General features: G+C 36.9%; 3 protein-coding genes across 4 annotated transcripts; 1 reads left to right on the forward strand and 2 right to left on the reverse strand.

Annotated features, from left to right (window-relative positions):
- Positions 1–27: 27 nt before the first annotated feature.
- LOC143211857 (uncharacterized) lies at positions 28–13,381 on the reverse strand. The gene is made up of 3 exons (XM_076429912.1): positions 13,107–13,381; positions 10,950–11,067; positions 28–3,747 (listed from the first exon to the last, which is right to left on the reverse strand). The coding sequence occupies exons 1-3, from the start codon at positions 13,263–13,265 to the stop codon at positions 3,557–3,559; spliced, it is 468 nt and encodes a 155-aa protein (XP_076286027.1). The 5' UTR covers positions 13,266–13,381; the 3' UTR covers positions 28–3,556.
- Positions 13,382–16,082: 2,701 nt separating this feature from the next.
- LOC143211856 (small ribosomal subunit protein uS2-like) lies at positions 16,083–19,598 on the reverse strand. Its single transcript, XM_076429911.1, has 6 exons — positions 19,441–19,598; positions 18,831–18,992; positions 18,551–18,756; positions 17,713–18,000; positions 16,306–16,533; positions 16,083–16,227 (listed from the first exon to the last, which is right to left on the reverse strand). Exons 2-6 carry the CDS (start codon positions 18,961–18,963, stop codon positions 16,153–16,155), a joined length of 930 nt encoding a protein of 309 aa, XP_076286026.1. The 5' UTR covers positions 18,964–18,992; positions 19,441–19,598; the 3' UTR covers positions 16,083–16,152.
- Positions 19,599–21,049: 1,451 nt separating this feature from the next.
- Positions 21,050–25,024, forward strand: Coq9 (ubiquinone biosynthesis protein COQ9, mitochondrial). 2 transcript variants are annotated; one of them, XM_076429904.1, is made up of 5 exons: positions 21,050–21,223; positions 23,630–23,827; positions 24,045–24,388; positions 24,463–24,690; positions 24,944–25,024. In XM_076429904.1, the coding sequence occupies exons 1-5, from the start codon at positions 21,175–21,177 to the stop codon at positions 24,977–24,979; spliced, it is 855 nt and encodes a 284-aa protein (XP_076286019.1). In that variant the 5' UTR covers positions 21,050–21,174; the 3' UTR covers positions 24,980–25,024. The 2 variants fall into 2 exon arrangements, with proteins under 2 accessions (XP_076286019.1, XP_076286018.1); XM_076429903.1 differs by lacking the exons at positions 23,630–23,827; positions 24,045–24,388; positions 24,463–24,690; positions 24,944–25,024 and adding an exon at positions 21,596–23,518 and having other exon boundaries at positions 21,076–21,223.
- The last annotated feature ends 354 nt before the right edge of the window (positions 25,025–25,378 follow it).

The following is a 25,378-nucleotide window of genomic DNA, read 5'->3' on the forward strand; positions in this document are numbered from 1 at the left end:
AAGTGTCGGCAGTCGGTGGCGAAACGCTTTCGAGCGAGCGAAACGCCTTTCTCGAGTGAGAGAGGACGCGCAACGTACGATCAGCGAACGTTAATGTGAAAACTGTGTTTAAATAGAATGCTCGATCGTAGGATCGTCGATGAATATTGTAAATTATTGAAATCGGAAATGCGTGTGTTTCAAGCGGCTGTCGCGGTTGTACAGTTCGTTTAGAAAATTTTCCTTAGGTAATCCGATATGATATAAGGTGTGAGCGGGGTAAGTCTAGGTGTCTGCGACTGTTAGCCTGTAGGAGGTATTAATTTTTTACTAATTTTGTAAAACTGCCTGAGAACGCTCAAGAATTCGTGATTATAAAATCTATGACTTTCTTTTGTTCTTATTCTTGTTTCTTTTTCTTTTTTTATCTAATTTTATGCATCCGCATATAAGGAGGATATACATATTAATGAATCGACGAAGGTTTTCTTTCATATTGCGGATTATTAGGTAGACTCGCGACAAAACCAGGGGTAACTCTTACAGGGACGTCACGCCGTGTTCGCTAAAGAAAAATGCCTGACCATTTTGTACCTGAAATTATCCTCATCCAAATTAGCCTGATCGTTAAATTACTGGTTGGACAAGAATTAACCAAGTGTCTAGAGATAGCAGGAGTTGGTATATGTCTGGATAGAAAATTAATTATTGTAACTGGAGACGTCCCTGTCCAGTTCAAAATGGACCAATATGTCGTTAAGTCATTGACCACTAAAAATCGATATCGAGCCTTATTTCGAGTAGGATAGTAGGCATTCACAGGTTGTGACACAAACTAAAATAAGTTGTCCGGGTTTACGGAAACCTGATGCACAAACGCATGTGCGGTGACAAAGTTTTATTTACACAACAATCGTTTCGTTCAAGGATTTCTCACTGTTAATTTTTGCGGATTTGACTGTGTATCACACGAGAAAATAAACAATTAGACGTAGAAGTAGCCTGGACCGTACAGTGGGAGTATGTATATGTATATAGTTTCCTCGGTGACCTTCGGCGGTCAGTCAATCTTCTTCCGATTACAAGTACTTCGAAACGGAAAAGAACTTCGACCAATTCTGTTACCGTCGCAGGACACCTCACACGACTTCTCGAACAAAAGAGCACCTGTACGCCGAATAGTCCAGTCAACGAAAAGTTGTAGAGGGAAATGGAAGGAACACTATTTTTAACTTTGGGTCTTCGTTTGGACTAGTTAGGAGGTAAACATATTAAAAGTCCCCACTTCTGGGAGGTGAGCGGGATGCAGGAGAGGACGTAGAAGGTCCCCCTTTTCGGTTTTCCGCTTATATCTCGGAAACTATATGTCCTAGCGATAAGACCATTCTATACAAAAAATTAAAGCTGACAAAATGTGCCACAAGATTGATTCGATTCAGTTTCTCGCTATCTCGCATAGTTTCCGAGATATCCGCGCTCAAAGTTCACTAATTGTGCTGAAGAGTTACCTAGTCAAATAAGGCAAAAATTTTTTTCTTTTTCACAATTCGTGATCTTTGAGCGCAGATATCTCGGAAACTATGCGTCCTAGCGATAAGACCATTCCATACAAAATTAAAGCTGACGATATATGCCACAAGATTGATTCGATTCAGTTTTTCGCTATCTCGCATAGTTTCTGAAATATCCGCGCTCAAAGTTCACTAATTGTGCTAAAGAGTTAGCTAGTCAAATAAGGCAAAAATTTCTTTTTCACAATTAGTGAACTTTGAGCGCGGATATCTCGGAAACTATGCGTCCTAGCGATAAGACCATTCCATACAAAATTAAAGCTGACAAAATGTGCCACAAGATTGATTCGGTTCAGTTTTTCGCTATCTCGCATAGTTTCCGAGATATCTGCGCTCAAAGTTCACTAATTGTGCTGAAGAGTTAGCTAGTCAAATAAGGCAAAACACGCGCGCGTGAGGCAAAAATTTATTTTTCACAATTAGTGAAGTTTGAGCGTGGATATCTCGGAAACTATGCGAGATGGCGAAAAACTGAATAGAATCAATCTTATGGAACGTTTTGTCAGCTTTAATTTTGTATAGAATGGTCTTATCGCTAGGACACATAGTTTCCGAGATATAAGCGGAAAACCGAAAAAAGGGACCTTCTACGTGCCCCCCTGTACACCGCTCACCTAATAGAAGTAGGGACTTTTAGTATGTTTACTTCCTAACTAGTCTAAACAAAGGCTCAAAGTTAAAAATTTTGTTCCTTCCATTTCCCTCTACGCCCCCCTTATGAGCATTCATTGACCGGACTAGAAGACAGAAGCAAGGAACAATTGTTTCCGTTAAACATTTTTACGGGCCGGTTTACCATTTATCCCGCTACATCTCAGTTCCTGCCCCGCGCAACGTCCACGGCAAAAAGTCACATGGAGACCAGTTGAACGAGTCGAATGATAAACACTATATTTAGAAACCCGACGTAAAACTTTCAACTTATGCAAGGCACCGATCGACTCCGGGGTATTTCAAGTAAATCGTGCCTGTTCACCGTGTGTACCTCAAACAGTTTTTCGTGTTTATCGTAAAAAACAACACAGAAAAACAGTAGCATCGTCGTCGTCGGGAATCCGCGAAATTCGTCGGTCGTAGAGCGCCGTCCTCGTCGGTTCGCGTATCGAATGGCGCCGCCATTTTGTTTCGATCTCGTTAACCCCTTAACCGCGAAGAGTTTCATACAAAACTGACGGTTATTTTATAAAATCACAATTTTCTGTCTTTCGGACGTATTCCGTACGCTTTCGATGAATCACCAAAAGAATGTAGAAATTAGTTCATTGACGTTCATTTCGTCCTTTTTGACCCACGCGGTTACAAACGCGCCCCAACTAAATTCTGAGTTTATAGCAGCCAGCGTAAACTGTTAGTTGTTTATAGATAGATCTAATAAGAGAGTCAACGATGATCTCGAAGCTGTAGAGCCAAATTATGTGAAACAAAATGAAGTTGAGGAAGCGTTTGTCTCCCAACGCGGAGTACTTCGGATACTTGTTCATCCGAGATGTTCATTGGAGATCCGGTCTCCAAGGATCTATGACGTTCCATGAAAATCTAACGAAAGGAAATAAAAATTGTTGCTGGTGTGACTCACGCCAGACATCGTCAGACGATCGTTCTGTTTCCTTTTCATGGTCAGTCAAGCGTGAAAACAACCGAGATCCATCTATGACGTCCGCGGGCGCTGATAAGGGCCCGTTCAAACACGGCGGAATCCGCGCGATTTGAATCGCGTCAAAATTGACAGTCGTTTAGGATGAGGCGGTAACCGCGCGGACATGCAGGAGAGGGGCAAAGTTTTAGCTCAGTACGAAGATGAAAATCGCTCGGAAACAGCGCGGATTTGATTTCCTGCGGGTCAGAGGTGGCAGCCGCGCGGATCTTTACGTGTGAACGCATCCATTTACGCCAATGTAAATAAGGTCCGCGCGGTTTCCGTCGTGTTTGAACGGGCTCTTAATCTCCGCAGTTAAGGGGTTAAATGGCATTTTTTCGAATTAAAGGGACGATGATCGACGCAGATATCAGTCCTGTTTCTTCTCGTCGTACTCGGCGAGGCATTTCTTGAAGTGTTTCGAACAAAACGGGTACAACGTCGGGTGGTCGCAGGTCCGACAGGCGGCCGCGAGATGTGAACAGCACCGCAGGCTTTCGCGGCAACAAGAGGCCCACAATTCGGGGCCTGCTGCGGCGCAATTGTAGCAGTAGCAGTCGCCTGGAAAAGAAGAGTTACGAGCAGGTGAAACGTGAGCGCTTGTACATCGCGATCGATCTTTCGTCATGCCAGCTATTTGGTACCTGGAACGTACCGCATCGTTCGCGAGTTTCGCGCGTTATCCAAGCGCAAGGCGGGTCACGCGTGGATTGCAGAAAAATGAGAAAGTACTTTAAACGGAGGAGTTCGTAGACATAGGGAATTCTAGAAAAAAGGTATTGACCAGTATATCAGGGTCTCTCATGATAGCAACACAATTTCTGTACTCTAACTTCCGCTACTGTATTGTACGATGCTTACAAATTAGTCCAGTCGACGAAAAGTTGTAGAGCGAAATGGAAGAAACACAATTTTTAACTTTGGGTCTTTGTTTGGACTAGTTAGGAGGTAAACATTCTAAAAGTGAGGGCTCCTAGGAAGTAAGCGGGCTACAGAGGGGCACGTAGAAGTCACCTTTTTCGGTTTTCCTCTTATATCTCGGAAACTAGGCGAGATAGCGATAAGATCATTCCATATAAAATTAAAGATGACGAAATGTGCCACAAGATTGATTGGATTCAGTTTTTCGCTATCACGTATAGTTTCCGAGATATCCGCGCTCAAAGTTCACTATCTCTTCAGCACAATTAGTGAACTTTGAGCGCGGATATCTCGGAAACTATGCGAGATAGCGAAAAACTAAATCGAATCAATCTTGTGGCACATTTTGTCAGCTTGAATTTTGTATGGAATGGTCTTATCGCTAGGACGCATAGTTTCAGAGATATCCGCGCTCAAAGTTCACTAATTGTGCTGAAGAGTTAGAGAACATTGAGCGTGGATATTTCGGAAACTATGCGGGATAGCGATAAGATCATTCTATACAAAATTGAAGCTGACAAAATGTGCCACAAGATTGATTGGATTCAGTTTTTCGCTATCTCGCATAGTTTCCGAGATATTCGCGCTTAAACTTCACTAACTGTGCTGAAGAGTTAGTGAACTTTGAGCGTGGATATCTCGGAAACTATGCGAGATAGCGAAAAACTGAATGGAATCAATCTTACGGCACATTTTGTCAGCTTTAATTTAGTATGGAATGGTCTTATCGCTAGGACAAATAGTTTCCAAGATATAAGCGGAAAACCGAAAAAGAGGACCTTCTACGTGCGCCTCTGTATCCCGCTCACCACCAAGGAGTAGGGTAGACTTTTAGTATGTTTACCTCCTAACTAGTCCAAACAAAGTCCCAAAGTTAAAAATTGTGTTCCTTCCATTTCCCTCTACGTCCCCCTTATGAGCATTCATTGACTGGACTAAAATATGGAGTTTCAAATTAGTTTTACATTATACAGGGTGAGGCAAAACTATGTCCACTTTAAATATTGCTGTTATTTGTAATAATATGAAAAAATGTTATATACAAAACTTACACGGTATGGAGGGGGGCATATTGTGACATAAACATTTTCTGCGTGGATGGAGGCATAGAGGAGATTTCAAGGTGACCTTGATTTTTTTGAAAGGAAAGACCTACTTTCTGTATCATCAATCGATAGACTATCGAATTCTGGGTAAATATGTATTGACCTCCATATGTCCTAAATGTAATAGTTAACGAGATATTATCGAAATCATTTTCTTTCTACTTTGGATAATATCTCGTTAACTATTAGGTTTAGGATATATGAAGGTCAACACTTTTATACTCGGAATTTGATACTCTATCGATGGTATAAAAAATAGGACGTTCCATTTCAAAAAATCAAGCTAACCTTGGAATGTCCTCTATGCCTCCATCCACGCAGAAAATGTTTATGTCACAATATGTCCCTCTCTATACCGCGTAAGTTTTGTATACAATATTTTTTCATATTACATATTACAAATAACGGCAATATTCAAAGCGGTCATAGTTATTGCCCCACCCTGTATAGGGCGAGTCTGTGATCTGGGACAAGTTACTGCTCTTTCGTAAGTAAAAATAGAAAATACGGCCTAAGTTTCTAAATACGATCTTATTTTTATGTGGATGCACCGATGCACCCGCTAGGTGCAATTGCACTTTATTCTTTAATGCAACCCAATTTTCTTGTTAAACCAATCGATCCCTTTTATTACCCTACGTATAAAAGTATTAACCCAAGGTCATCGAAATGTCAATACTTCGCGAGATATTTGTGTCAGAAACGTACTTTTACTACAAGAAGTATCCAACTTACTCTGACGTAACTCTGAAGTATTGACATTTCGATGACCTTGGGTTAGTATACTCTTATACGTAGGGTAATAAAAGGGATCGATTTGTTTAACAAAAAAAGCGGGTTGCATTGAAGAATAAAGTGCAATTGCATCTGACGGTGCATCAGTGCATCCACATAAAAAATAACTTCTTTGTCGTTCTTCACGAAAAAGAAAATTTGTATTTGTGTGCAATGGCTATTATACAATCGACAACGACAACATTTTATTTCGGTTCACAGGGAAATAATAACTAGACTGTGGATCTTTATGCATTTATGGCTTGTGAAAATGTTCAAGAGAGGCCCGAATATAAAACTCGATAGAATTTTGTACAATTTTTAATTGTTTTAGATCTGCAAAGGCTGTTTCCATCAAAAATAGGATTTCATTTCATTCCACTTTCTTAAAATTTGTCTACAAAAATGGGAAAATGCATAGAGATCCGCAGTCTATTAATAACACATATGTATATTTAGTGGCTTGATGAACGACCTTCGACGCGGCCGCCATTACACTTGATGGAACGATCCAAGTACTCCATAACAGATGTAAAAAGATCATGTTTCTTTCTGTGTTACTAATATTCTTTTTCTGTATTTTTGCAGTTTGATCATAACATCTCCGACCGTTCTACACCCTGAACAGATCTTTCTCCTCGAATGTTAATCGCGACTCCGTTACTCGCGCACGCTTGCATCACTGACGAGACACTTGACTCCTTCACGTTAAACAAGCGTAATGCGAATGGAGAAGAGAAAGAACAGCACCGTATCGCGTGTCACGTACGCCGCACGTGCGGATTTTTCAGCGGAGAACTGGTCTAGAATCGAGTTGATATTTTCAAAGCGAAGGTGGAACGATTTTCTCCGGTAACGGTAGTTTACTATCAGATGCAAGTTTGCATTGGAACTGCATCGCTCTGCTGCGTCATTCTCTCGTGAAGGACATGCTCCTTGGTCGGAAATTGAAAAACGTATCCAGCTTTATCTAACAGAATTTTCATATTCAAGAAATCTTACTCGTAATAAATATAGATCAAATCGTATAAGTCCGCGAGGTGTAGGAGAATCGGAAAAATGAAAACTGTGACAAATGTTATTAGTTATTGGACTGCGGATTTTATGCATTTATGGCAGAAACCAGTTGGCGCAATTTCACACAGCAAAGAAATTGAAATATTTTATTTTCAATGTATTATGATGATCATTAAGGGAAAAGATTTATATTTTGCTTCTTGCAATTGATCCAAACAGTCTTTATTTTACATGAAGATCCGCAGTCTATTAATTATTTATATGGCTATTGTTTCAAAGAGAAGCTCAGGGATCGAAGGATGTATAATAAACATTGACATAGTTCAAGCACGTCAATATGTTATTTTCAATGTATTAAAATCATTAAGGGAGAAAAAGAAATTTTAATTTACTTTTTGCTTATTGCAATTGATCCAAACGGTTTTTATTTTGCATAAAGATCTGCAGTCTATTAATTATACCGCCTTCCTATCAAAGAGAAGGTCAAGGATCGAAGGGAGTATGACCAAAAATTGAAACAGTTTAAGCACATCAATATTTTACTTTCAATGTATTAGGATCATTAATGGAAAAAAATAAATTTTAATTTATCTTTTGCTTCTTGCAATTGATCCAAACAGTTTTTATTTTGCATAAAGATCCGCGGTCTATTAATTATGTAGCTTTTCGAAGGATGTATAATAAAAATCGAACTGAAAGTTAGAACCTTGTATTTAGCTATCGAGGAGACCTCGCCGGGTCATCCAAGATGCCTGAAGAAAGCGGCGGATGCGTTGTCATCTATTGTAGTTCGCAACCATCACCGGATGAATAAAAAATTAGGAAGAACGTGCCGTAAAATCCAGTAATCTGGTCATGACTTTCACAGTTACGTTTCCGACGAGATAAGTGCCATGTTTCTGCAAGATTGCAGGCATCTCGGCTGCGTTATGACAACCGAGACGGTGAATCTTTCCTGGCTGCCTTGAATGGTGAAAGCAGGGACTAGACTGATACAAATTCTCACATGCCTAGGCATTAATCGTAACTGGCTGTAAATTTGGAAATTTTCGGTATTGAGGATACATTTCCTCAAGGTTGTTCCAGTTTCGAAGCAGCTCAAATTACACCAGTCGTCGGACAGCCGCGTATTTTAGCAACTTTCTGTGGAAAGCATGATTTAAACCCGCTTTAACACTAAGCGCAGCACGACCGGTCAAATGACCCGTTTCATATTTTTTATTTTTCAATTACACTTTCCAACAAATTTCAACTTTTTAAAAGTATTTCGATTCCCACTATGCGATTCTTATAGTTTTCCGCGCTGATTCCGAATCTGGTTTTAATTTTTTTCCTATACGTCCAGTTTTAACAAATATTTTTAACAACTTTAAACAAATATGGCGATGTTATTATAAGAGATATTGAATTGTTCTTTACAGCAAAAGATTCTGTAGACTTTCCCGAATAGAGTGATATCCAATATTAATACATTATGAATATTTAAAGCTGTTTAAACAATCGTTAAAGATGGAGAGACACCACTTTTGCACCAATTGTTGAGGATATTTTTCAATTTATCTCAAAAATAAGGGTCCAGCGAAAAATTGAACTATACCACGCGAAAGAGCAGACTTTTATCTTGAGAAACCCCCCTGTGAAGTTTGCATGGTCGACGTTTTCTTCGAACCAGAAAGCAAAATATCTTCGCCCGAAATGAGTTGTCACCAGTGGCGCTCACCACCAGAACGGTCGTTCGCCGCTCCGTATCCCGTCCGAGCGCCACTGGCGGAAACTCATGTCGGGCGAAGATATTTTGCTTTCTGGTTCGAAAAAAACGTCGACCATGCCAACTTCACAGGGGGGTTTCTCAAGATAAAAGTCTGCTTTATCGCGTGGTATAGTTCGATTTTCCGCTGGGCCCTAATTTTTTGAGATAAATTGAAAAATATCCTCAAAAATTGGTGCGAAAGTGGCGTCTCTCCGTCTTTAATCATTGTTTAAACATGTTTAAACAATCATAATGTATTAATATTGGATATCACTGTATTCGGGAAGTCTACAGAATCTTTTGCTGCAAAGAACAATCCGATATCTTTTATAATAACATCACAATATTTGTTTCAAGTTGAAAAATATGTTTTTTTTTTTTAAATCAAGTTTCTCAAAAACTGTGCGTCTAGGGAAAAATTAAGGGCAGCTTCGGAATCAGTGCAAAAAAACTCTATAAGAATCATCCAACAGTAATCGTTGAACAATTTTGGTGTTGGACCGTGTAAATCGAATCGGAAACTTTTTTCCGTGTAATATTTTGTTTATTTTCTCGTTTCTTTGTTATAATAAACGGAAGCTTATGTTATTTTGTTGTTTTTCATTCTTCAATAAGCCCCTTTTCATTTCCCATCAGTTTTAACTCCATAAAGTAATATTTTACACTTCTAAATTGTGAATGTTTTCTCTAAAATCCGTATCAATGCCTCCGATCGGAAACATTCTGCCACGGGGTGTATTATTTTCAAGCCATTGAACATATTACGAGGGAAAATGAATTGCTATGTCACTCCGGTTTGTTGCAATACAGGCGGAAAATTTATATTTTGCATACAGATCCGCAGTCTATTCATAAGATAATGAAATAGAATGCTCGGAAGATTATGCTCTAGATTATGCTTGACAAAGAAGTGCATGTCATAACCAGAGGCTGTAATTGATATCAATAAGAGAAGGCTAACAACATCCGCGTTCTTGATGATAGTTATTAAATAATGATCGGTCTATATCGCAATTTAAATATGTTAAACATCGTGTCCATGATACTTGTAACAATTTCAGTGATTGTAGCGACTTTGGTAATCATGGTAATCGCGATAATTACAACGATTACGGCGACTGTAATGATTACAGCGGCCACTGCGATCCTTTGACAGGTGTAATGAGTATAATAGCCGTAATAATTTCGAATAAACAAATGAAAAATTTTAGCGGCACTCCGTAGAAGGTTCAAACTCGCCGGAATACAGTCACGTCTCTGTGCGCATATGATTACATCTCCGTAACGCGGCATTAGCACTCCGATTCCTGTTGTTATGGAAAAGCAACACTTTCCGCGGCGAACAATAGGAGATCTAACCTTGACATAGCCACTCCCAGACATTGTTTGCCCACGTTAAATGCGCGGCTCGCACTGCGGCGCGCGAGAGTGTCGATCTATGAATTAGATGCGCCGACCGGTCGCGTTAGATCCCGGACGGAACGATCGATGGATCGCGTCGAGCAATTCAGCGCGACGTGATAAATCACTTTTCCCGGAACACGGTGCTCCGACGACACGGAGAAACGTGTCCGCTTTCGCTTCGAGAGCACACGCTCGTTGTATCGCTTGGGATCCACGATTCGTGGATTGTCAGGCATCATATGATATTCGGAGCAACTAAAATATCGTATAATTAATGGTCAGTTCTGAAAGCGTATTCCACATTTAAAACGTGGAAAAGAAAGTTCCAGCGAGCATGGTCGTTGAAATTTCGAAGTGGCGATCGCTTGCGGTCGTACCACGAGTTTTTCAAATACTATGCGAAAGTTGACTCAAAATTAAATTTATTTGGTTGAGAAACATCGAAGAAAATTTGGTTTCACATTATTGTATTATAATCGTATAAGTTCGTTTCCGATTTGAAAATAACATTCAATGGTTGAATGTTAAAGAATACAGCTGTATGAATGAATTATATAGTCACCATTCTTTTCAACAATTAGAAGAGAATTCTACAATTACAAAAGAATGGTGACTATATAATTTTTCGTTTTTTACACTCACTTTTACATTACACACACGTATATGAAAATAGGGTACGATCTTATACAATCATCTGATATTTTCAATCATTCCCGAATACGGAGAAGCGTTTAGGCCAGCATTTCACAGAGACTGATCGCATACGAGAATTTAACTAAAATGCTTTTTACCTTCTGGACAGTCGACGGACCGTCGTGCTTCGGCTCTCCTGCACTCGAGGCCCTCCTCACCTTTCGGACAAGACGTGTAAGACTCCTCGATCGAATTTTCACCAAGTATTGCGTTAATCTGAAAGTAAGACGCGCAGGGTAGTTTCATAGCAGCCATCGACCGTGCAGGATCTACACAACAGATCCCGCACGCAATTAAACGCTCTTAATTGGCCAAACGTCATAATCGATTTTGTTAACGATTCTTTCGTATTTCCTCGATTTTCTTTTTCGTCCTAAAGAGTACCGTGAGTCTTTAAAACTTCTATGAAATTCTACAATTTTATCAGAAACGTCTGGTCGGTGGATTAGTCCTTATTTGCGAGTCTCGGTAGACCGGTAATTACGACAGTCTCGTGATCATTACACTCCTGGAACGACTACGCGTTCTAGAATCGTGCGTGCACGGACGTTCTTCGGTTACAATTTTTGTTACGCAATGACCACCGGTGCTTTTAGCGGGAGAACGATTCATAGTCCTTTGCAAATCGATCCTGCGCCTGTACCCGTTTCAACGCGAAACCGGAAATCTCGGATAACAATACGAACAATAGACTTGCAGTCGGTGAAACGATTAATAAATTTCAATTCTCTATTATATTGGGTTGGAACGAAAGTTATTCGTTGCGTTTTTAAATTAAAACTCAAAGATAAAATTAAGATATTTATACATAGATTTGTTCAATAATATATTTTCCATTCTCTTCACTTTTTGCCATTTTTTAGCTGACTGTTATTCAGTAATGTTATTCAATAATTGCAAGAATTTGGATTTAAAAATGCTACGAACTTTCGTTCCAAATAGAAATTGTCAAAGTCGAGTGTACGAAACAGCATTTTAACTAAGATGCATTTTTTAATAACTTTAATAAGTCAAAAGAAATAGAATTTTACTAATCCATTTTTGTCATAAATGCACAAAATCTGCATCTGGATCTTTATGCAAAATAAAAATGTTTTGCATTGATTGTGGGAAGCAGAAGTAACATAAGAATTGATTTCATCCCTTAACGACTTTGTTACATTAAATGCAACATTACAACATTCTTGAAATTTTTCAATCTTTTACTGTTTTATATTTCGTGCAGCTAATTTCTTCGTAAATGCATAAAGATCCGCAGTCTATTAATAATTATACGTAAATTACAATCATATATTGTTTGATATTCGTATTGTCTGCTTCAAAAAGAAACCCAGAATTTCTACAGAATAATTTGATTCGAATCATTCTTCGCATTTTGCTGCTGCAGTACTAACAGTGGCAAGCAAAAGTCGGTCCATGAATGCAGTTTTCTCTCGATGCATTTCATTATGACTGACTCATGAGAGGATACTGTGTACGGCGTATCATTTCCATTGGAAAAGTTATACAACCATTAATTGCCTTTGTGTCCATCACAAAATCTGATCTCGCTGTGCATCGAATATAATCGTTGCACATTGTTTAAACTTACGTATTAGCAACTCCGTAATAATATTTATATTATATACGTAATAAGTAATAATACATTCTCCGAACATTTATATTTTCCATCCTAAAGGTAAAAAGACATATCACCGAGCAGGATCAATTTTACAGAGGTTATTTAAACTTTCCCAGACGAAACGGACTTTTGCATTTGCTTTTTGCCTTTGTTGTTATAAAAGATATGCACGAGTTCTCTTTCATAGAATACTAGAAAGTTTTTATATAAAATTTAAAATTGAGGGAAATTTTAAGTTTAACGCTAAACCTACCACGAGGGGTCAAACGACCCATTTTAGATTTTTTATTCGACAATTATTGAGATTCTAAGGGTGTTTTCATGGGAATTGATTGAATACAGTACATAAGTAAAAATCGCACAAAATATAAGTAAATTGAATCTTGTTATTTTTATAATACCATACACATATAAGTCACTTTTGATGGTCGGTTTAGTATTAAATTTTGAAAAATTCAGTGAAATTCTTATAAAAATTTGCCCAATTTTGTTAATAAACCCGTTTCGGCTTTTCCTTTTAAATTTTAAGTGACAAGAACGTAGCGCGAAGGCCAAACGATCTGAAATTTTGTGGGAAAAATCTTGAACGAGGTCACGATTTCTTATGGGAACATATTAGCGCTCAAATTCTCACTCGTTTGAAAGCTCCCGGTTTCGAAAACATTTTCACCAATCTCGCCAGCGCGTTTTCCTCCGTGGTGACAGTAGTGGTGGTGTTTTCTTCGCACCGATGACCGGCGAACACCAAGAACGAGCAAAGTAGCAGCAACGCATCACGGGAACACATCACCATGCGTCCTGGACAACACGCGACGATAAGGAGAGTAAAAAGCTCGCGACACCTCGTCCCGGATAATTTGAAATCGCGACTGGTGGTCAGGTGGAGGCGAACCTCGCCGACAGTTTGACTCCTCCGACGTTTTACTTTCTGGTGGGGATATCCTACATTGCGACACCGACACACGGGACACGCTTGTTTGAATCGGAGAGCGCGATACATCGAATCTTTCCCAGTGAAATTTAGTCATCGGTGGAGCAAAGCCGGGCAAACTTTTCTAATGCTTTGAATATCATTTAGCCATTGTTATTCTTGTTTTATTACTACACTGCGGATCTTTATGCATTTATGAAGAAATTGGTTGGTTGAAATGTAAAACAGTAAGAAATTTAAAAAATTCAAGAATGTGTTGTAATGTTGCTTTTAATATAAGAAAGTCGTTAAAAGATGAAATTAATGTTTATGTTGTCCCTGCTTCCCACAATCAATGCGAAACATTTTTATTTTGCATAAAGGTCCGCAGTCTATTTATTACAAACACACTCGTTCTTGTAACTTGCAATGTGGAAGCGCTGTATGAAACTAGATTTTTCAAGAAAAACCTCTTATAGGCCTGCATACACTTTGTAAATTGAGATAAATAAGAAACAATAGAAAGTGAATTGTATATGGGTCAACAACTGTGCATTCACAACTGAAAAGAGCTGCTGAAGATGGGCCAAGGTAAATGAAGGAAGCATTTTAAAGGACCATTGGCATACCCCGAGCTGTCTCAAGGATCATCTATGGGGGTAGTCTCGTTCAGGATTACCATATTCTGGACTCGCCAGGCCCCAACCGTACGCCGTACGCGTATCGTACGCGTCAGCGTTAGTGGGAAGAGTGGGGGAAGCAAAGGTGGGTTCGCTGCGCAGCTGTGCGAGGGGCGGAAGGGTAAGGGGCCTGGCGAGACTCGCATATGGCAACCCTAGGCTCTTTTCCAAGATTGCAAGGGTGCGGGGATGCGCCTTCTCATTTTTCGATAATACAAAGATGAGATTTTTCAGCAGTCAAAAGCGCTAGAGAAATAAAAATCAATCTAGGCCGCAATCGCCCTCAAAAGTCCTATTTTTATGTTTACGAGGCGTAATTTGCATTACTCAGAAGCATAAAGCTGCGACAGCTACATGCCACATGATTTTAGGGTTTAGGGCGACTGCGGCCTAGATTGGTCTTTTATCCAGCGCATTTGACTACTGAAAAACTCCATCTTAGCATTATCGAAAAATGAGAAGGCACAGGCACATTCCGCACCCTTGCAATCCTAGAAACGAGTCTACCCCCTAAGCTAGCTAAAGGTAGCTCTGGAGGACCCCTGGTCAACTCCAAGATCGTCTAAAGTAGCTCGATATCATCATGCTCCCGCAACCCATTCATTGTACCCGGAGTGTCCCGGAGTCCTTGACTCGACCGACTGATAGAGTACGCCCGCCGAGCGCATCAAGCGCTTCCCCAACTAATTTCTGCAGATCTCGATCGCCGCGACATTGTAATTAATGATTGATAGATTTATTATTTTTGTCAACGATATTGACAAACACTCCCTTGGCTACCTTACTGTCTATTTTTTCAAGAAATATATCTTAAAGCATGAATGTTTTGGTTATGTTTTAATCTTTATATCAATCGCTTGAGTATGCACGTCATTTATTGTCTCCAAATCTCATTAAACGCCCATAGTAGAAATGAAGTATACAGAATACTGACTAACAAATCTGAATGTATTTAAGTTTAGGTATATACGAAAACGGCAATTGAGCAATGGGTCTCTATAAAATACATTGGATGAAGTCTACTCCACGACACTTGTATTATAGTCTTCTGCTATACCTCTCGTTAGTACTCGAAGCAAGCACGTTTTCTAGTCCATGCTAACATGGGTTCTAGTTCATGCTATGGAGGAACCGAACATGAGCAATGAGCACGCTGTTTCTCTCTCATTATAAGAGAGAATATCCTCTGTTATTATACTGTTATACAGAATCACAGATCAGTACAATAGTACCAGATACAGTGGGTAACGAAAGTATTCGAACGCCCTTTAAAACAAAATAACTTTTTTATAATTGTACCAAACAACCTGATTTTTTATAATCAATTAGGAGCATTGGTTTATGAAATGATATACAAAAAACATTTTCCAAAAAATTATAATTTACAAGGTTACATGCAAAAATAAAAAGACATTTTTTAAACTTTTTTATTAGGGCCCTTAATGAAAATTTAAAATATATGTTTTGTAGATCTATGTTAGTTATACACATGCTTAAAATTTCATCGAAATCGATTAACATACACACGAGCTACAAGCGATTAAAAATGTTGAAAATCGTAGTTTTACACGACTTTTGATCAGTTTCTGCATAAAATCCACAAAATCGTACATCTTTCGACGCGTGTCGTTTTTTCTTGCGTCAACCGATTTAGATGACATTTTCAGCATGTGTATAACCAACAGGTGTAGATCTACAAAACATATATTTTAAATTTTCATTAAGGGCCCTAATAAAAAAGTTTTAAAAACGCCTTTTTTATTTTTGCATGTAATCTTGTAAATTTATAATTTTTTGGAAAATCTTTTTTGCATATTATTGCATAAACCAATGCTTCTAATTGATTATAAAAAATCAGGTCGTTTGGTACAATTGTAAAAAAGTTATTTTGTTTTAAAGGGCGTTCGAATACTTTCGTTACCTACTGTATATCTTTACTTGTTTCAGCGTTTTGCCACGGACATTCTTGCCGTTCTTTGCATTGCACATTCAGCCAATACAAGAATATAAAGTAGTGAAATACATTTTAAATTACTTTATTACATCGATTGTACAAAGTATGTCACATTTCATTCTCAAAGAGAATAAAATTACCATTTTTCGGGTGTGGCACCTCCCCAGCTCTGGGTTGTCGCAGTCGGTGCAGCAGTCCATTCTTCAGACGGCTATATAAATAAAAGAATAATAAGTAATTCTATCTGCTGGAAATTTATTGCTAATTAGGTGAAGAGCTTTTTGTTTACCTGAGCAGCCCAATCTCCACTGGCCGGGAGAGCTTGTGCAGCACCTGCAGTTGGAAGTGCAGCTGCAGTTGGTGCTGCAACATCGTCGGCCCAGTTCTCTGTTGGGACTGTACCTGTCGTTTCAATGTCATTTACCCAACCAGGTTCAGTGGTGGGTGGAACTTCAACAGGCCCTGTAAATTCTTTAGGCGGAGCAATCTCCTTAGCTGCTTGTTCTTCCTTCTCAGCCTAAAGTGACATTATAAGAAGTTCTATTATTAATCAGATTTTGATCTGCTAAAGAAGATAAGATTGAGAAATCTATGCAGGAAAGAATGAGGGGGTAGACTCTCTCGTTAGGAGTCTAAAGATAGGATTTTTCAGCAGTCAAAACAGAGTTGGGCAAAATGTAATTTCAATTACAGTTACAATTACTTGCCAATTACTGTAATTTGGAATTGCAGAAATACAATTACAATTACATGTAATTGTAATTGGAATTGCAATTACTTGACGAATCACTGTAATTGTAATTGTGGTCCGCAATTACAATTACTGGTTGAGCGAAAGTAATTGCAATTCCAATTCCAATTACATGTAATTGTAACTGTAATTGTTAGTAGCAGTTACAAGACTTACAAGTAATTGTAGCTGGTACGTGAACATTCACACGCGACGCGCGAGCGTCGTCTGTTTGGAGTTTGGAAAGGAATTGCAGCTACCAGCCACAATTGCTTGTAACTGCTACTAACAATTACAGTTACAATTACATGTCATTGGAATTGGAATTGCAGAAATACAATTACAATTACGTGTAATTGTAATTGGAATTGCAATTACTTTCGCTGAACCAGTAATTGTAATTGTGGTCCGCAATTACAATTACTGGTTGAGCACAATTAATTGCAATTACAATTACAGTTACATGTAATTGTAATTGAAGATGTAATTAATTACGCATGTAATTAATTCCTGCCCAACTCTGAGTCAAAAGCGCTAAATAAAAATCAATCTAGGCCGCAGTCGTCCTCAAAAGTTCAGTTTTACGTTTACGAGGCGTAATTTGCATTATTCGGAAGTATAAAGCTGCGCATGTAGCTATAATATAATACTTTCATAAAGCTGTGACAGCTACATGCTGACAAATAATGCAAATTACGTCTCGTAAACGTAAAAGTAGGACTTTGAGGACGATTGCGGCCTAGATTGATTTTTATCTAGCTTTTGACTACTGAAAAACCCCATCTTTGCATTATCTAGAAATTATAAGGCGCATCCCGCACCCTTGCAAACCTAGAAACGAGTCTACCTTCTTAAGTCATAATTAATCGATATCAACAACTATTCTCCTGGCAACTAGTGTCTCATCGGCTTGAATAAAGAATGACTTAAGAATGGAAAATGATGCTTCACAACTATCGAACCAACCTCTTCCGGATCTCTGTAGAAGAACAGATCGACGACTACATCCCATTTACTTTCGCGTGCGATAGAGCCCCTCAGTCTAAGAACTTCTCTAGCCAGTAACCACCACATAAGACCAACACAGTGCAAACTCTTCGTGTTACAAGGAATGGCGATATCGACGAAACGAAGAGGGGAATCTGTGTTGCAGAAAGCAATGACCGGAATGTTCACGTAACTGGCTTCTGTGATGGGCTGATGGTCGGTGGATGGATCGGTAACAATCAGCAAACGTGGCTCGCGGAAGGCGGACTGTAAACAAATATTATAAGTTATATATATGGCGAATTTATATAGTAATTAGGTTTGTTGGGTTTATTGATTGCAGTCAGAAAAGATTAAGCCAATATAAACCAACATGTAAAAACTATGGATATGTTGTTCATCATTTAGGTGAATATCAAATGTAATAATTAGACAGCGGATTTGATGCATTTATGACAAAAATGCTCATTAGCAGGTGCAATTTAAAGCGGTAAAAACATTACGTATGTTTCAATTCAGGTAGGAAATTTTTATTTTGCATAAACATCCGCTGTCTAGTAATAATATTGGGTTGGAAAGAAAGTTCGTGGCGTCTTCAAATTAAGAATCAAAGATAAAATTAAGGTATTTATTCAATAACACGAGAAGTTACCTCGAAAATAGCAAAAAGTAATAGAACAGAATGGAAAATATGTTATTGAATAAATTTATGAATAAATATTGGAACTTTAGCTTTCAATTTTAATTTACAAATGCTACGAACGTTCGTTCCAACTCAACATCTCGTAGAAATAACTGAAATGAAAAGATAAATAACCTGAATCTGATTGGTGAAAGCACCAGGAGTGAAACGACCGGCAATAGGTGTAGCTCCAGTATGTTGGGCAAACTTCAGAACTGCTCTTTGACCAGTTTGTCTGCAACTGATGACGAACACTTCGCTGGGATGTTCGATGGCAACAATGGCGCGTGCAGCCAACAGCAATTTCTCCCAAGTATGACAGAGATTGATAATACTAACTCCTAAAGTAAAAGTAAATATTAGCATGTATACTTTCAAGCAGGAATTTATTAATCTTATTTGATATAGAATTTACCGTCGTTCTTCTTCTTGTAGACGTATTGTTCCATCTGGAAGTTGACATTTTCTGCACCTAGATGGGTGAATGCAGCTAGCATTTTAGTAACATCATCCTCTTTGAGAGACAATACATCTAAACCTCCTGACATCTTAACGTTGTGGTTAACTTACGATTAACCTAAACAAAAGAGAAATATACAGATGATTGCGATGTAGATTGAATTATTAAATTATTACAGTACACTCTGTATAGCAACAGCTTTGAATCAACTTTCACAGGAAGATAACCTCACTTTCTAACCTCAACTAAATAGCGTGCTCCATTTAAAACATAATTAGTATATGAAAAAATAAATATAGCGAAGTTTAAATTATCAATCACATAATATAAAGTCTCGTGGTATTATGTTATAAAATTATTACTCTTAAAATGTAAGGCAACAATGCCACGTGCACTAACCTACACTTGAATATTTATTTACGTATATACTGTAACTACTCGGTATTCGTACTTATATTTATATAAATATTTATCCTCGTACTTCTACTACTCAGTAAATAACATCTTTGTGCTGTTTAAATGAATATGATTGTTATAAATAGTTATAATATTACGGAATACTTACGTTATCAATGCCACTAGGAGACTTCCAATCGGAAAGGAAGTTGTGAAGCTTACACAAAGTACAACTCGATCAAAACATGAACAGTAAATTACAAAATACTAAGTAAAATAATCGGTGGGCACAATGAGAATATAATAATAATTTTAAAAATAATACATCTAAAATTATAAAAACGAATTGATCGTAAATGATAAAACATATAAATAACTTTGAATTAGCAAAATCACGGAAGTACACTCGGATTATACTGGGAAATTTGAACCGTTCACAGACGTGTATAAATACATAAATTGTATGAGATATGAATTTATGATTCTAGTTCAGTATATATGATGTCTCATTGCAAATAAAAATTGTATTTTTCTTTTAATTAATAGATTTACAATAATGTACCTGGAATGGACATTTTATACACATTTCGAATATCTAAAGAGCAGAAAAATAATAATCTTTAGAGACATATATTATAAAAATATACCATTTTTATTTGTGGCTTTCAGAAATAAAAATTAAATTGTATTTAATATTACCTTTATACACTATTACATTACATAAATGAAATGTACGTGTCTACTTCTGCAATCCTGTCTTTTATTAGATTAAATAATTATTTTTTGCAGTTATTTTAATACACGATATTTCCTTCACTTCGTGAAAGAATCTTAATTACATATTTTATATAAAACGATATAAACTGTTCGTTCTGATCAAGGCCACCGACGAGATTCATGGCCAAAGATGATGTAGGTTATTGTCCGGACTAAGTGTCGAGACGGATTCTTGTCCGGACTAAGTCTCGAGACGGAGTCTTGTCCGGACTAAGTGTCGAGACGGGTTCTTGTCCGGACTAAAAGAGATGATGGCAGCCAAAAGCACCGACGAGATACTATTAAAGACTGCCAGCCCCTGTGCTATTCAGCGAGCCCGGTAACCGGGCGCAACGGGCGCGGGGATAACGCGAAAGTTACAGTGATCTGATATACCACGTCGCTAAAAATTCGAAATAGTGCCACAATAATGCCAAAACATCGTCTGAAATATGGCGGAGAATGTAACATTTAATAATAATCGATATAGTTTCGTGATAATTCGCATTCTCGCCGATGCATCGCGACGAGAATCTCCTCAGTGGTCTTCTTCACCGACAAAATGCCGTCGTTGGCCTTCTGTTTCTCTGGATGGAGCCAGAATATATCCTAGAGGGCGTAAGAAACACCGAAAAATTCGGGCTCGCCAACTCCCATAAGGCTGGCAGTCTTTAATAGTATCTCGTTGGTTTATACTTTTATATCATACAATATAACACGAATATAAAAATGAAATGAAAAAATTTGTACAAAATATATTTTGGTAGAAATAAATTATTTGTCACGAGTAAATTAAAATTTTCTCTTTGAATATTATATTAATTAACACATTGATGTCCTTAAATTTTTCCTTGCTACTGCTTTAAATTGTACGTAAATACCCATTTTTATCATAAATGCATAAAATCTGACTATATACTATATAGGGCGTTTTCTACAGAGTCGGTAATTCAGTTCCGTACACGGAAAATTGCATTGCATACAATTTCTATGACAGAATTAAGGCGAGTGCACAACTGTCTATAAAACTAAAGCACAGCTCACAAAATACATTCTGAAGCGAAACCTCGCAAGTGAAATAATAATAATTGCAGTTTCATCATATGCGCATAAATGTGCGACAAGTAGTTTATTTAAAACAGTTGATATGGCAATGTCTAGCATTTTATTAATGCGGAAGAGGTTGTCGATAAATGGTAAGCGAAATTTTTAATTGATATACATATACCAATCCCGATTCATGCACACATCAACTTTGGTCCTGACGTTTGTATCATTGTAATTTTGCAAAATAAATTATCGTGTCGTATAAATGATTCAATTTCTTTATACGCATCTTGTCAACTATAATTGTGAATAGTATACCACGTATAGATGTGAGATGATGAAATATGTTGTCAAAAATTTTGGCAATACCGTAACATGCTTTAATTTATCGTTACTTTTTCTTAATTTAATACCGCGGTTTTCTATGTTTGTTAATCTGCAACCAATTCAAGAGCGCAAATCGTGACAGTTGATAATGTCACTGTGAAGTCTATTTAATGCGAAATCTATTCAATTTGAAGGTTATATCTTTGTTACATTGAATGATAATTATAAAAGAGAACCTGCACCGAGAGAATTGATAACGATTATTTAATTAAAAACCACTGACTCATTGAGGAGTATAAAGAAAGTGAACAAGAAGAAAATCAACGATGTTCAATCGCAATTTGAAAGATTACCTGAAGGAAAACAAAGCTAAAGAAGCATTAGATTTATTTAAAAACACTAGTGATGACATTATTCGAGATTCTTCATGGCCAACTATACACACTGTATCATCCTATATTACTGATGAAAATGCAGAACATAATAGAGAAATGTTCGACTGTTGTAAAATGATATTATATGATATAGCAGAGAGATTTGATCCATCGGATACATTGCATTCTTTCTTAGAAGAAATGGAAGATGATATAAGGTTTTGTACGATTCTAGAAATAATTAGTAAAAATGTTTTGAAAGTGAAAGATAAATTGAAAATCTGGTGTATTAATACAATAAAATCTTATATCGAGGAACTATCGGCAGTTTGGGAAGAAACCGAACAAGTCACAACTGCAACAAATAGGATTTTAAAAGTTCACAATTCGATGATACTGTTTCTTGAAATAATAGTACAGGAAGCAGCATTGCAGAATGCAAAATCGGAAAGTTATGCTGAATTAAGGGATCAACTTCTAAGCGCTCTCATTTGTTTAATGGGAGAACCACTGTGTTATTTGCCAGATCATATATTAGAATCTCGATCGGAACAACCGTTACCAGAAAAGATTGTAATACTCATGAATCATATTACGGGGGATCTGCTTCAGTTCCTAAATATTATGAGCATAAGAAGTAAAAAACATTGCCCTAAGAAGAAAACTATGGACGAAGAAAGTTATAACATTAAAAAGATCCTCTTCGAATCGGATGAAAATGTATCGGACTTGGCGTACGCTAATTTGTATTTTTATATTTTAACAAAACCGCATTTATGGGAGAAAGTACCGCAAATCTACAATTGGCAATATATTTTTGAAGCATGTATATATCTCATTATTAAATTGCTTCAAGAAAAGGAAAAAGTTACCGTTGAGAAAGGATTAAATCTTATGGATCACCTGTTAAATAGATTAACAAAGCACTGTCTAATATCAGAGTTGTTGGAACTTAATATTTATTCGAACCTGTTTGACGCTATTGTGAACGTGATGATTTATTATGACAGCGACAAAGAACGTAGAAAAGCTTTAGAATTATTTCAGAAATATGTTGAGATGTTTGATGTCCAAGCTAGGTATCACGTTGTTCTGCGTTTATACCAAACTAGTGAACATTCAGGTTTACTTAGTTTGACATCTAGCATACTCAAAGATTCCATTATCGAATGTCTTCAAACAACACCTCCTATACCTTATTTTCTTGGGGATAACTTGAAAACTTTGTTGAAGTTGATTTGCAAATTATCACATGGCAGCGGGACAGATCTGGTAGAAATATCTGATGAAATAATCAGTAGTTTAAATCTTTTAAGATTTCTAGTTATCAGAGACAGGCACAATCAAACTGGAATTTGGAACGTGATAGATGATCTTAGAAATGACTTTCTAAAACCTTTGAGAGAAGCAATAAATTTATGTAAAGCACATTGGAAAGTAAAAATAAAGGATTTGGAAGAACAGAAGAAAATTATTGGAACAAGTGATATGGGATTTGAGAAAAGCGATGCTGAAATAGCATTGATCGTGGGCGGAGAAAAGTTGCCTCCATTGCCATTATCAGAAAAAATTTTATTTTGTCATAAGGCAGTGAATGGTCTTGATGTAATGGAGAGCATTTTGATCAGGGTCAATGAATGTATTTCTGAAACATCATTCACCAAAACTAACGATAATGCTGTAACATCAAAATAACAATGTACATTTATTGTGAAATAAAATGACTTCTTAATTTCGTTTATATCTAATAGTTTATTGTTTTGTACAAGTCCTAATGATTGTCATCGATTAATATATAATTAGCTTTTTGAAGTAAAGAAGGAGTAAATTTATATCGAGTTTTCGTTTTAATAGGTTTTAGAAGTATATGGACTTGTAGGGTATTACTCGCAGAACAAACCAACAATGCTACTACAAATGCACAACATTCGAGTCAAGACCATAACAAGGAAAGCGACGAGGACTATGAGAAAAATATCAAGTCAAAGATTCTTTATGCATCTTTAAAGTTTGTACATGATCTGGGGTGGAGCCAGCAAGCCATCAGTGCTGGTAATTTGTACAATATTAATTTTTCAGTTAAGTAGACGAGTTTTGGAAAGAATTCCTAACAATTATGAATGGTTGCGAATTCAAGAATTAAAAAGATTTAATTCACATTTTAACATATTTAATAATATTTATTATAGACTTTTAGTTTTGATTTCATGCACTTAGCACCTAACTGATTAATAAATAAGTATATTTAATGAAAAGTCATATATCAAAGGTGCTGAATCTATCGGATATCCTGGTGTAATTCATGGATTATTTCCGAATCATGGAGCAGATTTAGTTCAGTATTTTTACTTGACATGTAACAACCAGTTGAATAAAATGCTTAAGGAACAAGCTCTTGCTATTCAAGAAAATTCCACTAAAGAGAAAAAAACATTGGAGTCTCAAGTACAGGATGCTGTCCAGACAAGACTTAGAATGGTGATTCCGTACAAGAAAACTTGGCCTCAAGCTTTAGCTCTTATGACACTTCCCCCCAATGTTCCAATGTCGTTGGCTAATTTACTTACTTTAGTTGATGATATTTGTTATTATGCTGGTGACAGATCAGTTGATGTAAGAGTACTTTCATACAATTTTAATTGTCTTTTATATTTCAAATAACTCACAGAACAAATCTGCCCGATTAGATTAATTGGTATACTAGAAGAATAGTACTGGCAGGTATTTATAAGACTACCGAGTTGTATATGCTACAAGATAATAGCGAAGACCATAAACAAACTTGGAATTTCTTGGATAGGCGAATAAAAGAGGCAACACAAATTCATTCTATTCTTACAACAACTTCTGATATGGCTTTGCCAGAACAAGCTCTAAATCGTGCTACCGAAGCAGCCAGTGCTGCTTTTATTACAGTAAGTGGTTCCACAAGTATTTCAGTTTCATAATATATTTAATTTGTAGATTTTATGCATTTATAATTTTAGTATAATATTTACTCTAGAGCTTTTATTTTCTTCGAACTACAGAACTTGGAACTTTTGTAACAGAGTAAACAAATTTTTATCAACTTTAAACTAGTCCACAAAATTGTATTTGCATAAACATCCACAATCTAATTATTATAGTATAATAATATCTCAACTTAATACCTTTTTTATTTGTCAGGCACGTAATATACTTGGATTGAATTGGAATAGGTAAACCAATGTTAAGATAGAAAAAAATAAATTTTAGAAAAAAAGTCAATTGCAGTGTTTTTCCTGATTGTATTTATCGAAAGTAGATAAGTAATTCAAGAGCTACATGCACGTATTTTGACTTTATATGGTGAAATAAATGTTCAAGAGACACACAATTTAAGGCTGAATGAGCCATTACTGCTAATTTATTTCAGTAATATAGATTAACAAGATCTGTACATTTGAAGTCGAATTCAATAAATCTGAACTATTTTCCATGCAAGATATAAAGATAAAAATTGTTAGAAATATAAATTTAACAGTATATAACTTTTACCCTGCAATATTGTCGCGATTAAGTAAGGCAACATAGTTCCGTCTTTATATAAAATTATTTGATCTCTCTATAGAATGAGATCAA

This window comes from Lasioglossum baleicum, chromosome 9 (assembly GCF_051020765.1).
Source record: "Lasioglossum baleicum chromosome 9, iyLasBale1, whole genome shotgun sequence".
Taxonomy (NCBI): Eukaryota; Metazoa; Arthropoda; class Insecta; order Hymenoptera; family Halictidae; genus Lasioglossum; species Lasioglossum baleicum.

Excerpts from the sequence above, each read along its gene's own strand:
- LOC143211856 (XM_076429911.1), bottom strand. The coding sequence starts at position 18,963 with ATGTCAGGAGGTTTAGATGTATTGTCTCTCAAAGAGGATGATGTTACT. Across the intron at positions 18,001-18,550 it reads CTTTCACCAATCAGATTCAG|TCCGCCTTCCGCGAGCCACG; the intron begins GTTATTTATCTT and ends ATTTGTTTACAG. Across the intron at positions 16,228-16,305 it reads GTGGAGATTGGGCTGCTCAG|CCGTCTGAAGAATGGACTGC; the intron begins GTAAACAAAAAG and ends TTATTTATATAG.
- Coq9 (XM_076429903.1), top strand. The coding sequence starts at position 21,728 with ATGTTCAATCGCAATTTGAAAGATTACCTGAAGGAAAACAAAGCTAAA.
- LOC143211857 (XM_076429912.1), bottom strand. The coding sequence starts at position 13,265 with ATGGTGATGTGTTCCCGTGATGCGTTGCTGCTACTTTGCTCGTTCTTG. Across the intron at positions 11,068-13,106 it reads AACCGGGAGCTTTCAAACGA|ATTAACGCAATACTTGGTGA; the intron begins GTGAGAATTTGA and ends TCTTACTTTCAG. Across the intron at positions 3,748-10,949 it reads GTCCGTCGACTGTCCAGAAG|GCGACTGCTACTGCTACAAT; the intron begins GTAAAAAGCATT and ends CTTCTTTTCCAG.